Genomic DNA, 16,774 nt, shown 5'->3' with positions numbered 1-16,774 from the left:
GTATTTTGGAGTATTTCTCTTTTCAAAGGTAAAATAAACTTCTAGAAACTGTCAAAAACGAGTTTTCTGAGACTTGCTACAAGTTTAACTTCTGATCTGCGTAAAGGACCATTACTAGGATCTAACTTTTGGTTTACAAAAAAAAAAGTTGTAATGAGACCACTGTTATGGGGGCTCCCAAAGCTAGTTTTCCCAAGGAAGCTAGTAAATAGATTCAGTAAATCTTCTATAAAACATAACAATAATAAATACTTTTCAGAGAACCCAGCAGAGTTGTATCTCTGTTTCCAAACCTCCATAATATTTTTCCCTTGAGTACGTTGCTTAATACTTTTTGTAGTAATATTCTAATGCTCACATTCAACGATTTTCTAGCTGGACATTGTCGGTATGAGTAGCCTATTTATCACAAATTTTCAACTCTTTAACCAGTAATGTATTTCTAGGTAACCCCGGCTTAATTGGCTTCTATGAAGTTTTTATGCTTAAAATTTTTAAGACATTAATGGAAAAGGTGGATGTCCTTGGTATTAGTCATGCTGGACACGATATCTCAGAAAAAAATATCTACGATGCCCCAAGACTAAGAGGTAAGTATAGAATACTATTGTAAAACAATTGGAAAAAAGCATTTAATAATTTCTTTTTCTCTCGCTTTGGTTTGCTGCTGTTTGACAATATTAGGGCATGTATAAAGAAATAAAAGTCGTAAACACTCTTTCTAGGGGAGCTGGGTGCCATACTTAAAAAGAATTGTCTATATCCAAGTGTCCATAGTTGAAGTATTGTTTGGTTCTGCTGAATTTTTTCTTAGCGCATGATCCTCAGATCATTGTAGGGCGAACATTCAATCTAATTAACTCTAGGATACACCTGGAAGTAAAACAGGGACACAAATTAAGGTGCAGTCAAGATACTACAAACCTAAGTGTATTTCAGCCCTCTTCCGTTTTCCTCATATCACTTCTTTCTAATTTATAAGTGCTCACTAGAGATGAAAAGATCCCTACAACAAATATATAAAATTTTAGTTCCTATTGGGATTACCCTTGCTGCATACATCTTTTGTTTCCACTTCTATTGAAAAGAACAACTAAAGAGAGCTATTTGGCCGGAAAGGCCTCCTTCTGTACTGGTTTTGACAATATGACCAATAAGATTTTACAAAAATCATTACTGATTTTACAATCAGTATAAGTTTTGTTGTCTCCAGAGTTACTAGAATGAAAATCCTTAGATTCACTCCAATTTGTGATTTGAAGTAATTTAAGGTAATCATTCATTATTCAAACAAATAAAGCAAATAAACCCTTGGCAGTTGCCAAACAGACTATCAGCTACCAAATTATAGCCACAGTATGGAAACATACATGTTGTTGTTGGACGACCGTGCGTTTTTTTTTTTTTTTTTTTTTTTTTGCTTATCAATTTACGTAGATCTTGCATCTTTCAATAGAAAGCCGTTTTATGAGAATGTCTGATGACTCCGGACTTATTTCTCAGCCCTTTTTTAGAAAATGAGAGGTGATTCTATCCTGCTTAGTGGTCTTAGTCCTTTAAGGAGAATATCATCAAAGTCTTGTGTTAAAACAGCTAATTCTGATTCGTCTAAAAGATAATCATGGAAGCAACGATATTGCTCTTTGGTACTTTTTACTAAGATCTCTTGGCTCTAAGATCTTAGCAATTTGGTTAATAGAAAAAAAATGAAAATCTGAGCAGAATGATGTAAGATTGAGACGTTAAATCTTATCAGCAAAACGGGCTTACGAGCTTTCATCTTCACTAATTTCGAAAATTTATGCCTTAAATCTTGAGTTATGCCTTAAAGCTCTGACCGATCAGCTGTAGAGATTACGCTTTACAAGTCAACCTGCCTTGAGTTTAGACTGCTTTTGAGTTCAAAAGCTTGTGTGGAATTAATGATTTTGAATAAGGGTTAATCAGTATGGAATTTGAGAACTTTGTGTCTTAGATAAAGAAAATCCAACGATATTTTACCCCACTATTCCTATAAAATCTGGTATTTTACACATGTCAGTCAACCCCTTCTGCATAATTTAGTTGTTTTTTTTTCCAGATCGCCCTGAACTGTATACACTTCATGGTCAAATTCAGCACAAGAAAGACTTCCTTGACGAATACATTCCACTTGGTTGTCGGATTTGCTTCATTGGTCACTCCATTGGGTCTAAGGTAGTTGTCGAGCTTATGAGTCATCTTGATCAAACAAGGCCTAATGATCCAAAACCTTGTGGTATATTTTCCTTTCTTGACTTTTTTTAATACATAGGATTACACAAATTAAATCTCGCACAAAGTAAAATGCGTTTTTTGCAACATCGATCAAAATTTTCCATTAAAAGAAGATTCTGTGGAATAAATGCATGCCAGGTTCATAGGGTTGTTTCTGTGGACCTTACACAACGCAATTATTAAGTTATTGAATAGGGAATCAAAATGGAATTTGCATAGAAACGGATGCTATCTTTTAATGGATAACCATAAGGACATATACCATTACACCTCTGATGTTTTGATTTTTCTAAGCAATTGCCACCTTACCAGTCGTACAAAATGCCACTGGAGCCTTGAAATTTTTTTTCTGACTTTTAAGATATATTGGTATCGTTGAACTTACATCAAGTTGACAAATTCAATTATATTTTCTCGAATTATGTTTTTAGTCTCTTGTAGTTATCTTATTATGTAGTTATCTCTTGTAGTTGTAGTATCTTATTATATTTAATTAGCTTTCAAATAATACATTTTATTTCCATTAATCATGACCTCAGGATGTCCACGCTGGTGTGCGTGTATCGAGTAGGTATATATGTCTCCCAATGTTCAGGGATTCAAAATCTATGGCCGAAGAGTTTTTGCTTCTGCTGTTCATTCCAAACGTCTAGTTCGCTTATAACTACCTGTATATAGTAAATTGCATGAGAAAAAATGTATCATTTGTATTTTTAGAACAAACTTTGAGGCCAAAGTAGAACCTTATAATATTCCTTCAGGCAATTTTAAACATATCTGTTTACTTAGTCACTGTTTTGCCATTTTTACATTTATTTTCAAATATTAATTTTGGAAGCTCATATTTTGGCTGTTTTCTTTATATGTTTAGCTTGATTCACTTTAGTAGCTATGTGCATCATGTAAGTCTTCGTGATAGAAATCTCTGAGAGCCTGTTTAATCTACCATTTGGAAAAGATTCACTTTAGTAGCCATGTGCATCATGTAAGTCTTCGTGATAGAAATCTCTGAGAGCCTGTTTAATCTACCATTTGGAAAAGATTCACTTTAGTAGCCATGTGCATCATGTAAGTCTTCGTGATAGAAATCTCTGAGAGCCTGTTTACTCTACCATTTGGAAAAGATTCACTTTAGTAGCCATGTGCTTCATGTACGTCTTCGTGATAGAAATCTCTGAGAGCCTGTTTAATCTAACATTTGGAAAAGATTAACTTTAGTAGCCATGTGCATCATGTAAGTCTTCGTGATAGAAATCTCTGAGAGCCTGTTCAGTCTACCATTTGGAAAAGAATTAGTAAATAATTTATTCGTATTCTTAGCTATGCATGTTACAAAAAGGTATCTTTCAATATCAAAACGGATACTAAGGAACTTTACATTTTTCTATGTTATGAGAAGCTTCCATTGTTCTTTTTTGTGGGTAGTGTTTTAGCTGAAATAGCACATAAAAGATTCACAACAGTCATAATAACGGATGGTGGCTTCCCTGGAAGTCTTATTCAAGTTGTGTTAGGTCAACAACAGGAGCGGATTGTCAGCTGGAATTAGGTACTGAGAAGGTGGTTTAAGTATCAGTCTCCATATCTTCCTTACTTAGAGACCCAGGTCTTGTGAAGATGGCTTTCAGGCCATAAAATGGATTATAAGCAAAATTTGATTTTTTTTTTTTTAACTTAAAATATCCAAACAACCGATTTTTATTAAGCCTCATAAATACAGAAGGGACGGAAATAAGAGGTTGAAAATATCTAATCTATGGCCTTGAAAATATCTAGGATCTATGGCCTTTATGTTGGCCATAGATCCTTTCTTGAAAGTTTTATTCTCGTAGTACATGAATTTTAGAGTCCATGACAAATCACTGTTTTGGGAAGGAAGGTAAGAAGTTGAAAACACCATCATTGGAGCTAATAAGGGCTGCAGGTCTACTCCTGAAACCTTAAGGTATCAAGTACAACAAAAATTAAAACTAATTCTTAAGTAGATTTTCAATTTTCTATGCTGTTTTTCTTCAAGTGTCTGCGAATTTTAAAAATAAAGAACGTGTGCTAAAAATCAGCAGAAAATAAGTGAAAAATTATATAATCGTGAAGCTAGAGAAAATACAACTTTCCTGATTGTTATACCAGAAGTATAACATAACCACTAATTGGCAGTAAACTGGGTTAAAATCTAATGCTTAGTTGAGTAAAATGTAGGCTAATCCTAATATTTCATTAACGAATTGGAAAGAAGTGTATGTATCGTGGAATAGCTAAAACTCCGAACTAGACATTAGTTTGTTTATTATTAAAATTATTCTCTGTTTCAAATTTTTAGTTGTTGACTTACCTATAAGGGCATCGTTTTGGAAAGACCAATTACACTCTTTTGCCGTATTTATCCCTTCCAAATATTTATTCCAAAAGTGTTACTTTTATTGCATAACTTGTATCACATAAAGCGCAAATATTAAATCTATTATTTCATTTCAGAAACCAACAAAAGTAATAAACACATGCCACATTTGACTGTAACAAAGACAGATTGAAATCTCCCCATGCTTAGTCTAGCGGCAAATACAAGATAAACAATTTATACCCCTCATCGGGGATAAATATGAAATATTATATCATGAAAAAATCAAGACATGTCTTTAGATAATTTATTTGCTGGTTTCTCCCACAATTTTGAATTTTTAAGGGCGAAAAGTATTATCGAATCGACGAATTAATTTCTGTATGTTGTTTTTCACGGTTCGGTTTGGAAACACTGGTGAAAGTTTTTCTGCGCGAAAGTAGAATTTTTTTTTCCCCTTATAACATCTGTCTTTTAAAAAATGTTCTAATATCTGTTCTCGATAATGGCATAGTTTTATTACCTATGTTAAGCTTTTATAGCTTTGAATCTGTTTAACTGATCGTATTAGTAGTTCTGCTCTTTGCATTCTTTTATAGTATCCTATGATAAATCGTCAGTCATTTTTTTCTATTCTAGCCTTTGAAGAATATTGAATTTTTTTCAGCTTATGAGATAATAAATAATGCAGCTCTCCCATTCCCCTACCCTAAAAAAATGTAAACATATATTAAATTAAAAACTTCTCTAAATAATACACGAATCTTTCAACAATACATTATCTTCCAAGTAAAGAAAGAAAAACGCAGGAAAGAAATGTACTCATAATTCCTTTTGAACAGTTTGTAATCATCCCGCTGAGTAAAGATTATCTTTTTTTCAGGCTACCTTTTGTTTCCCACAATTGAGAGAATGGCAGAAACTCCACAGGGTCAAAGATTGCGACTGTTATTGGGTCCGTTTCGTACCCCAGCTGTCTACGCCTCTTATATGGTATATTTTCTGCCAGATTTTGTTAAAAATGCCTTAGTTTCCTGGTTTATATGTAAGCCATTTCATCTTTTATGCAATTGTTTGTGAATCTGATCTTCTAATTTTTCCTATGCTAGAACTGAATCATAAATCATAGTTTAAATAATAGCAAAGAGTTTTCTAAACATGTGTCCCAGGTTTTTTTTTTTCGGTGACTTTTTGAAAAATTGAAACAAAGCTTATTTGAATGTAAATTTGGACAACTAGGGCCAAAGCTTTTCTGTGACAAAACAGAGTGGATAAGGGAGTGGGTAAGTGCGGGGTAAGTGCTGGACCCTAGAGCCTTTAGGCCTGGCATGGCTTTAAAGGAAAATTTCAAAATAGCCATTTTATCAGTATTTTCGGAAACCCTCGAAAATGTACATTCAGGGACTAAAATATTTGTGCCACCCCAGGGGCAGGGGTGTGAAAACACGTAAGTAACCCATTTAAAACCAAGACTTCATAGATACATTTGTTTTAAACCTGCTACACCTTTTTGAAATCATAGTCATTTCAGGATAGTGTAGCTTGCGAGCCTACATGAAAACGAGATTATTGCACTTAGAAATAAATGAACTACCACCCTCCATGACGTCAATACTTTTGCTAGTTAGTCATATTTACAGTATTTTACACTATGTATTTAGTCCTATGGTTCCCAACGCGGGGCGTAGGCCCCATCAGTGGGGCATGGCATTGTTTTGGTTGGTCATGTGCAGGACTTGCACCCCTCGGCTGACTCTATTTTAGAGCCTTAATTAAAAAAGAACATTTTCATTTGAATAACGTCACATTCAGATGCATTTAAAGAGCAAAAAAGATACACGATTGGGTGTACGCGTAACTGAACTTTCGTGTAACTGAACCTCAAGCAACTGAAACGTCGTGTATCTGACTCCAGGCGCAACTGAGCCCCCATTTAACAGAACCCTCACAGAACTGAACCCTCTTGCAGCTGAAGTCTGTGCAATTCAACCCGAATTAACTGAACCTTCGTGCAGCTAAACCCCGCTTAACTGGACCTACGTGCAACTCAACCCGTTTAACTGAATCCTCGTGCAACTGAACACCGTGCAGCTCAACCCCATTTAACAGAACCCTCGTTCAATTAAACCCACCTTTAAATTGACTTCTCTTTTAAGTCAACCCTCCTTTAACTCAACCCCCACCTAAATCAACGCCGTTTTTCCCTGAACGCAACCCAAGGCCTAAGAATAAGTTTGAACTAGCAGGGGTTAGAAGTTAGAAATTTACCTCTCGCTTCGTTCGCAGTTTCTAACTTATATTGCCCATTTTGCCAGCGAAACTAATTTTGATCAAAGACGAAGAAGCAACAGAGCCGTGATTGCAACTAATTTTCGTCACTGGTAGCCAATGAAAACTTTTTTTTTTCAGGATGCTGCTTGTGTCTATTTCTTGCGCATGGTAAATTTAATAATTGCTCCATTCAGGTTGGACTTTATACAGTCTCCATTAAATGACCAGATTTTGATTTCTTTCCCCGTACTTGATCAAATATTATAATTAATTTGTTTTAGACTGTGTGAATGGGGAGGAGGGAAGATCGTTAAATTTGGGCCTTAGCTCTAAGATCAGAAATAACTTTTTGTATGATTGGGCCTAAATTTTAATAGGATATAGTCTATAGTCTAGGAAAACACAAAAGTAAGAACGAATTTGAAGAAAAATTGAGAGATATTGGGCGGTAGACCTTTTATAGTTTCAAGCTTTACACTCCAGAAATGACACTAAAATCGCATTTTGATGCTATAAGACATTTTATGATGGTGTTGTCATGACGATATTAGAAAAAGCTCGTAAATATGAATCTTAGCTTACAAATGATATTAAACAACTCTCTATGATATTCTAGTGCCAATATTCTAGTGGAGAAATAAAACAGAAAAAGCGAAACTTAGAAGTGTACCTTGCTCCTTATAAAAATTTCCAGATATTTGTTTCCGCAATAAAATTTTTACTATTAAGGTAAATTGGAAAAATAACCTTCATTCCTAAATCAGCATTAACGCCGATATTCTTACCAGATAGTATTTTTTTAACGTGTTTTTAAGATTTTGGCCGTGGTCTTTTCTGTACTAGGTTGCAGCTATTGCGGCAGCCATAGCCTTCCAATATGTTCGGACCCTGGGTATAAAAAGTTTCTTTAATTTTCAAATACACAGGAAATATGAATAAAATGTTGTTTTTTAGAGAGGGGGAGGGGGATAGTTTTACATCGAAGCGGTATAAAATAAAATAAAAACACACACGAATTAACCAACAAATAAAGACCATTTTATTCGAGTCAACTTTTGTCAGCTCGGAAAAAACGGGCTGAATTACATTTTATAGTTATGTTGTTGATTTGAGGAGGGTTGAGCTGAATTTGGTTGATTTGAATGGGGGGGGGGGGTTGAGTCTGCAGTTTTGGGTTAAATGGGGGTTGATTTGAATGACGATTGTGTTAAATGACGGTTGAATGGCACGGAAGTTGAGTTTCATGGGCGTTGAAATAAATGGGGGCTGCGTTGCACGAGGGTTGAGTTGCACGGGGTTTCAGTTGTACAAGGTTTCAATTTACGAGGGTTCAGATTAACGGGGTTGAGTTGCACGAGGGTTCAGTTGTACGGGGGTTCAGTGGCACGAGGGTTCAGTTGCAATGTAACCACACGATAGTATTGCAATGACGTATAAATGTATATACAGTGTATAAAAGGTGCTGAGTTTAGACAATATTTTCCATTGTATGAAACATACCTAGAGAGCGACCCAAAAAAGGTACCAAGTTAATGGTCTTTTAAACTTCTTTCAGGAGAATATACGTAAAATTTTGAATAAAAAAAAAATAATATCAAAAGTGGGGCGTCAGGATTTTAAAAATGCCCAGGTGGGGCATGGCTTAAAATCGGTCAGGCGGGGCATGGCAAAATTTACTAAGCATATAGATGTAAGTTAGCTTTGAAATAAGCTCTTAAACAGTTTTCTACAATCTTTTGATGCCCCGCTGGAGCTGGAGAAATAAAAAAAAAGACATACCAGAGTTTCAAGCTATTTGAATATTTCAAAAAACTGTTTTCGTAATTAACTTTTAGTGTTAAATAAACATAGAGAACAGTTGTTAGGCCAAAATTAGTTTTAAAAGTTTTTTTTCATTAAATGTATTTTTCTAGTTACAAGGGGGCTGGGAGGAGGAATATACAACAAGGGGAGTTGTAAACATTCAGTTAAGGGTTTTCGATTATAGAGATTATAATGGTATCTTGTTTATGCTTCCCAAGGTTTCAAATCCAAAAATAGTACCAAAAGGTGTCATTTTTAGCGCCACGTGGCTCTTTACGATAGCGCTATCAATACAAATCTACGAAATTACGTAGATATACTCAAGAGCTTTTCAATTTCCCATTAAACATCTCTCTACAATGTTGCAGTAGCTTACTAGCTCTGCTAGTCAGCAGCCAGTTTATGAAACTTACTAAGGGGGAGAGGGGCACACAAGAGGGAAGATTGTAAACCTACGGTAGGGGTTTCGACCTGGAGATAATATTTTATGCACTTTTATACTTTCTGACCTTTCCACTCAAGAAACTGTGACAAAAAGTGTAATTTCTGGTGCTATATGACACTTGAAAATTGCGTTATTGTGAGGAATTTATAAAAAACCACTTATATAATCAATAGATTTAAAATAAGGCATTAAACATCTCTCTAAGATGTTGCGGCACCCTGCTAACCTTGGCAGAAAAAACAGACATATCAGTGCTACCCATTCAAAAAAAAAATTTTTTTTCTTGTCGTTCAAGATGTTGGACTCCAATTCTTTTATGTGGGTTTTTCGACCCTGATGATTCCAATTGTGCACCTCTCATTTCAATCCGCCACCATTTTCGAGGTTTTTCGAGCTTTTTTTAAATTCCTATAAATTTTTTTTTGTAATGAGCTTTTACTATTAACATTAATTGAAATAATAGCTACCATTCTTGAACCAGCTTCAAAAGATAAATTTTTTCTCACTAGAAACTTTTAAATACAGCGGGTTTTAAACTTTCGTTTTCTATGGACCGTGGTTGGCTGTTTTACTAGGTGTGTTGAACTTGAGTTTGAATCACGGTTATTTCTTCTCGGTTTTGTTTGTTTTGGTGGGTTTGGGCTTTTTAAAATCATCCATGTCATGTTGTTTTATTAAAGGTTCTTTTTTTTTTTTTTTTTTTTTTTTTACCCAAGATATAACTTTGATCTATGTGAATAGAGGCTAAATTTATTGACCTTGCTCCCGCCCCCCCCCCAACCCAATCCACCCTTTTGCATTCCCAAACTTGCTTATTTCGATTGCATGTTGCACTTATTTAACTTAAGATGATTCAGGGATTACTTACAGAATGGTCCTAAATGTTATTCCGTCTTCTCCCGTTCCAACTGCTTCGTCCATGTTTTGATTATTACTACTACTAATACGACTAACAACTCACCGTAGCACAAAGCCTCCCTCTTTACACCCTCCCTAGAAGCTCCCATTTCTCTTAAATCTTTCCTTACGGCATCCTCCTACCCCTTTCAGGGGTACCTGCTTTTCTTTTGGCCGTAGACGGTTGCCCAACAAGGACGCTCTGGGCAATCTTCAACCTTCATCTGCGGAACGTGTAATAGCCATCTCAACCTTTTTCTCATTATAGCCCTAGAAAGCGCAATTGATCGATGTTTTCCATACACTTACTGTTTGAAATACGGTCAGTCGGTCGGGTACCCAAAATAACCTGTAGGCAATTTATCTAGAAAACATCTAGCAAATTCTTTTGGAGCACCCACGCTTCAAAGTCATACCTGATCACTGTCATCACTGTAGCTTCCAATATTCTAATCTTGATGCTCAGACTTGTTTTCATAATCTTCCAAACTTTTTTCAACTGTGAAAAAATACTCTAGGCCTTGGCTATTCTACCTTTAACATCTTCGTTGCACCCACTGTCTTACTAAAAGTGCTACCTAGGTAAGTGAAGCTGTCCTCTTGATTGATCTTCTCGTTGCACGACATTACCTCTTCGCCTTCACTTATTCCTAGTCTTAGTGACTTAGTTTTTTTAACATTAATTTTCAAGTATAATCTTGCACCTTGAACTCGCAAAACCCCTAAAAATTTATTCCCTTTGCTAACATTTTCATGTAGGATGCTTAAATTATCAGCATATTCTACGTCTATTTTCTGCCTCATTTCTGTCTCATGCTCTGCCTTCGACTCTAAAATATATCAGGAACTGCTTTCAATTTAATTTCGACATTTGTAAGTAATTCTTGTTTAGTGCTGTTTTATATTGTAATTTAGGTTGCTTTGCCTTGGTTAGTTTGTTTCTTTCCTGCCTTTCAGTCTCCTCCTCTATTCTTACTGCTTCTTAATATTCGCTTCTCCCTTATCTCTTGTCCAAAATTATTTATCTCCCACTTCCCTCATTTACGTCTCTCGTCTTAAATCTTTAAGTTCATGAGATAGATGATTTATATACCTCTGCCTCCTATTGCATTTAAGTATTATGATTAAAAGAAAAACCCAATCCAAAACCAAAAGTTATTGATGTGGAAACCAGAAAAAAGTGAGTAAAAGCTTGGGTTTTAAAATAAAAGTAGTCAGCCCCACGCTTAGTGAAGGTAAAATACATCGATAATGTCTCAAATTTGAATCAAGTTTACCCAAATTCGAATCAAGAATCATATCAGAATTGGAACTGTGAGGTGCAGTCGGAATTGGGAAAAATATTTGCATTGTCCCTTACCTAATTATAATAGTGATAAATTAGACACTACTCAAACTTCCACTCTTTTTTGATAGCAGTGTATTTACAATAATGAATTTAGTTTTGTTAATTTATTATGTAAATGAATTTTCATTAGTGGTTTCTTCCTTTCAAGTCCACTTCAAATAAGTAGAAAATCAATTGACTATAATAAACTTCCAAATTTAATGCTGTTGATACTAAATTTGTGGAAGCGCAAATGATACTCTAGCCTTTCCAGAGTTTGAGGGAGGCAACAGCATTCTTATTTGTTTTAAAGTGTCTCAATATGAAGCATTTGTGCAGATGAGTTTAGTTTTACTGCTAAAATCATGATTTTCTTCCTTTTAAATTCATCTAGCCAATATATAGAAACAAACTATTGGACCTACAAACATTTTAATTTAAGTAATCTATTTAGTTTTTTGTCAAGTGCAAATGACACTCTAGCCATTTGGTGGGTTTTCAAGACTGCAACATTTACCTTATTTTTGATGGCTTATATTTTTTTTAAGTCTAGTTTCATAACTTATTGTAATTTTTGCAACCAAGAGTTGTATTACCAGCCCCCTGAAATCCTCCAAGAGGCTTGAGTGTCTTTTGTGCTCTGATGAAAACTGAAAAGACATTCTAAATAGAATGCCTGTTCTAGGCAAATTGATTTTTCCATTATTTTTAGAGGAATGTATAAAAAAATAGTGATTTTTTTAAATATGGAGAAAGAGGATGAAAGATGGAATCAGTACACTTATTTTGGTAATATATCTTCGGTTTAAGCTCAACCTCGTTGATCCTTGCAATTTATATTTCTTTAAAAGTTTATTTCTTCGTTCTTTTTTATTTGATTGCTATTTAAATTTAATATATTATAAAAGTCAATTTACGCAATTTTAAGTTTTAAATTTGCTAACTACTTTCTTAAAAAACTAGTTTTCTTATTTTACAATTGATAAAATTAGATTTACCCGTCTTTGAGCTACTTTTACGGAGCATTATTGTTTTTCAATGAAGGCTCTTCTCTAATACCTTCTATGAAGTAAATGTGCCTGCCTTTGCAATTGCGACCAGGTAGTAAATGCCCATGAGTGAAATCTTTCTCACTTTACAACTCCTTTTAAAAAGTGACCGGGTATATCTTTTTGTTTTTGAGAAGAGGATATTATTTTATTAAACTCTATATATTTTCTTGGTTATAACCGTTTTTCTTTGAAGCTCAACCGGAGAAGGAAGACTTGATAAACGCTGTTGGTCAGGCTTTGAAAACGGTGGTTAATCCGAATGTTTTGGAGAAGTCATTGTATATGGCAAACGACGAGCTAGCTGTCGTTCGTGAATTAGATGTCGAACCGCTGATTAGACATGGTGATAGGTAAGTGTCCACATCTTGCCTGTTTTATTGCATTTTTGTGGGTAAATCTCCAATTCAACTATCAAAATATGCTCTGCCCTTTCTTTTTCGACGGAAGTAGTATGTGTTGAAACACTAAAGACTTCCCTAATATAAAAGGTACCACACTTATTAAGGCAGTATTGTCGGTTTTTCCGTTTATCATTTGCCTCTTGACTGGACAGTTTTGTTGTTTAAGAGTTTGAGAGTTTTAACGGTTTGATGGTCATGAATTACCTTTCCAGGGGACCGTTTCAAATCAATGTATTATGTCTAGTGAAGTTCTTTCTCAAATACCTGGTCTTAGAATCGTCTTAATGCAAGTAGTTGATTTCGGTGGCAGGGCTCCGTGTGAAAGCCTTGAAAGACGGCCGGTAAAGGAGAGAAAAATTCCTTAGGAAGTGATTGGATAAACTTAAAACAAATAGTTATTGACGCCATACTGTATTTTCCTCTTATATGTGGCAATGGGCCGGTAATAGTGCTATATTGTGGCCAGACAGTCCTATAATTTTGTACTGGTTTGACATCAAGTGATTTTTAGACCCTTGGCGTAAAGGTAGCTGCCATACTTAGCAAGTTTTCTCATGCAGGATTTGCACCGGGTGTCTCATTCTAAATGTATTTGATGGGTAGTAGAGTCCATTAATACTGACATTCTTAGCATAGAAAACATGTGCCCAAGACCGGTCGATTTTTGATAGTGAGATATTTGATGAATTCATTTACTGCTCGCACTTTTTATGCAAGCTAATTGGATATTTTTTTTTCTTTTGTATTTATTTTTTACTTTAAAATTCCTCATATGACTCGCACAGTTTGAAACAGTAACCAGCAATTTCTTTGTACTCTATGGACAAATAAACATGTTAGTATTGAAAAGTTTTCAATTTCTTTACGTCTAAAAATCCGCTGATCTTCCGCACCTAAGGCTCAAACTTGGTCACTTCATGTTCAAGTGCTTGCCTGTAAAAATTGGGAGGCTGGAGAGTCCTTGAAATCAATTCCAAAGAACCTCCTACTTGAAAAATAGGAACGTAGCCACCCTAAAATTTTCTTATCGCATAGTTTCAAAAAAGCGACAAACACTTTTGCTTGACGCTTTATATGCTCGTATAAACCTAACGAATAGTTTTGAAAATTAAACAAGTTTTTAACAATTGAATGACCTTAAAGTAATGGCAAGTACAGGCGCGGCGTGGGTTTTGAGTTCGGAGGGGTATATAAACATGTGCTGACAAAATCGTCCATTGTGGCGACAAATGCTGGCACATAATCTAAATTAAACTAAAATCAAGCTAAATTCCAAGGTGTCGATACTACGTGCTGATACCTTGGAACTTTGGGGGGAGGGACTGCGCCCTTTGTGGCAAGCACTGAGCTTTACGGCATAAAGTTTGCGCTCTGTGTATGAATATGCAAAGACGTTTTATTTTATAACTAATATGAAATGCGTCAATTTTGCTATTTACCTGTGGTTTCAAAATTTCTTTGCCTTGGTCCTGTTGGGCTGCAACAATTTTCTATTTTGAGTGTAAAAAAAAAAAAAAATTTTTTTTTTTGTATAGCTCCGACGACTCTAAGAGTCATAGTGGAATTTATTTCCTCCCTAAATCTCATATTCTAAAATAAACTGTCCTTCATTTGTTACTTGTAGGCTTCCACGGTTTCACTACAGCAGTGGTGAAAATGACAAAGTAAACGAAAAAAAAATTTTGGATCTAAAAAAAATTAAGAAGTTGATGAGACTCAAAAAGACCATAAAGAGAAGACTTTTATTTGTGTTTTCTTCTTTCTTCCTATTAGAGATTATCAATTTTGACCAGCAAGATGGCTGCGACGAGTGGTTCTTTTTCTCTCCGAGAGTGGCGCTTCAAAAACGAATAAAGTTTATATGCACAGTTAAGAGTTGAAACCGCTCAAGTGATTTAACCATTAATATTCGAAGCTTGGAATTATCTTTTCCAATAGCTCAGATGTTAAATCATAGTCTCGATCCGGCTGGATATATCCAATGCTCATTGTATACGTACCCTTTTCTTGATTACTGTTGTAATTCGTATTATTTAATTACAGGATTAGAGCGTATTATGGCACCAATGACCATTGGTGTCCTGTGGAATATCACACAAATATTGTTCAAAGTGTCCCTGGTTTGAAAGCTCAGCTCTGTGAAAAGGGCTATGCACACGCATTTGTGTTAAAAACCAGTGAAGAAATGGCCGAGCAAGTATGTGAGTGGCTCAAAGAAGATTTCAGTGACTTATTTTCATAGTGTATTTTCCTCTTACTATAATGAGCCAAAAATAATACGGCTGTGGTAATTCAAAAGGTGATATGCAGCATTGTTTTGTTAAACAAAGATGTATAGCTCATCCTTCTAAAATACAGTATGGTTGATGCTTTTCCAGTTCTTTTTCTTGTTTTCTGTCTAGTTCTCAGGGGACCTAAGCGCAAGTAAGGGGATTCTCCTACCCGAGTTACGTCTATTATCCCCAGATAATCTTTGCTGAAAATGTTCTTGATGTGTGCCTCTCCTCCTTCCCAAGGTTTGTACATGTGACCACCTATGGTTCTCAAGATAGATAGATGATGCTAAGAAAGGAAGAAACAGCATGTTGTATGTCTTCCTTTATCCTCAACAGCAATAATCGGTAATTTGAAGGTTTGAAATCAAAATCGTTTTCGCCAAGAAATTATGTGTACGAACAGCTGGTCATTAATGGCTGTCGAAATCCCAAAGCACGTTTTCAATTGTTCCACCACTGTAAAATTCAGCTCGTATAACATAACACCCTTTTTAATTATCGCAGCCGAACGGCGGTAGCTATAGTTTTAAAGATCCAGTTGAAGGTTTGGTTTGTGAATATAAGCCAACTGCCTATTCTTGGGTATAAATCACATGCCCATCTTTTGCAAGTGCAATTGTACAGTCAAGCAAAATAAAAAGTACTTAAAAAATAGTTGGACCATATTTTTTCGGGGGAGGCGGAAGGTGACGGGGATGTAGCAATAGGATTGACTGAATATTGCCAAGAAAGGGTTTTGCTTGAGAAATAAAACTTCGAAAGGTAAAATGAATAGGAACTTCGCACATTCTCCTGATAAGTAGATCTATATCCATTGAACATCGGATCTGTGTAAGGGGATGTATCGATCTACTAAGAGGGACAGGGCTAATGCATATAATGCAAGTATTTTGCTTATAAAGCGAAGACCCTTGAATTACCGAAACTTGTAGAATGGAGGCTAGTTATCAAAATCCTAGGCATGTAGGTAAGGGGAGGAACCTCCGTTATCTGCAAGATAGTGATTGTTATTGTTTTCTCAAACCTGTTTTTATACATAAAATATGAGGGGAGGGGGTAAGTATTTACCCAGCTTGATTTCGAGAAACGTCTTTTTGGGGGGTAATTTTCATTGAAAATCGTTTTTTTTTTGTATTTTCATTGAAATGAAAAAACAAAAAAGTTGCCCCCCCCCTTCCCCTGTAGATTTAAAAAAAATAAGTTTGTCCCAGTAAATTTTCGTAAATTGACGTCACTGTTCTTCCCCGTCCCAAACCCATATGGAATGAGCAAGGGCGGATCCAGGATTTTTTTCCGGGGGCATTTTACTAATTTTTGACTCAGTTTTCGACTAATTTTACTGATTTTTACTTTTACTAATTTTCGACTCGGTCAAAAGTTTCGGGGGGGGGGGTTCAAACCGGGTAACCCCCCACCCCCTGGATACGGCCTTGGGAATGAGCTTCGCGTATGTTCCTGAGAGAATTTCACAAGATATAAATACTCTTCAACTTTTAATGATTATATTTAACAGTCATGGGAGAACATTTATGCCCCCTGAAGATAAATTTTTTATACTGACTTTGCTCTCGCTAAATTTTGTTGTTCCTGTCACATGGATCTAGAGCAACATCTATAGTCTAGCCCTCATTTTGGTCTTTCTCACCAAATCTTGTTATTTTTACTCTTTTCTCTATAATTTTCCGGTATTTTCATGTAATTCTCCCTG

At 35.4% G+C, this 16,774-nt stretch overlaps 1 protein-coding gene across 2 annotated transcripts in view; it reads left to right on the top strand.

Annotated features, from left to right (window-relative positions):
- Positions 1–15,164, top strand: part of sturkopf (lipid droplet associated hydrolase sturkopf) — a 32,663-nt gene extending 17,499 nt beyond the window's left edge. For both annotated transcript variants that reach the window (XM_089090227.1, XM_089090228.1), the window contains exons 2-6: positions 447–590; positions 2,081–2,257; positions 5,478–5,639; positions 12,583–12,739; positions 14,834–15,164. In XM_089090227.1, the coding sequence (XP_088946353.1) occupies positions 447–590; positions 2,081–2,257; positions 5,478–5,639; positions 12,583–12,739; positions 14,834–15,032 (839 nt within the window). In that variant the 3' untranslated portion in view covers positions 15,033–15,164. The remainder of the gene's footprint in view (positions 1–446; positions 591–2,080; positions 2,258–5,477; positions 5,640–12,582; positions 12,740–14,833) is intronic.
- The last annotated feature ends 1,610 nt before the right edge of the window (positions 15,165–16,774 follow it).

Source organism: Artemia sp. Qi Xiang Cuo, chromosome 6 (genome assembly GCF_049724085.1).
Source record: "Artemia sp. Qi Xiang Cuo chromosome 6, ASM4972408v1, whole genome shotgun sequence".
NCBI classification, from domain to species: domain Eukaryota; kingdom Metazoa; phylum Arthropoda; class Branchiopoda; order Anostraca; family Artemiidae; genus Artemia; species Artemia sp. Qi Xiang Cuo.
This window is presented reverse-complemented; position numbering and strand designations above follow the sequence as displayed.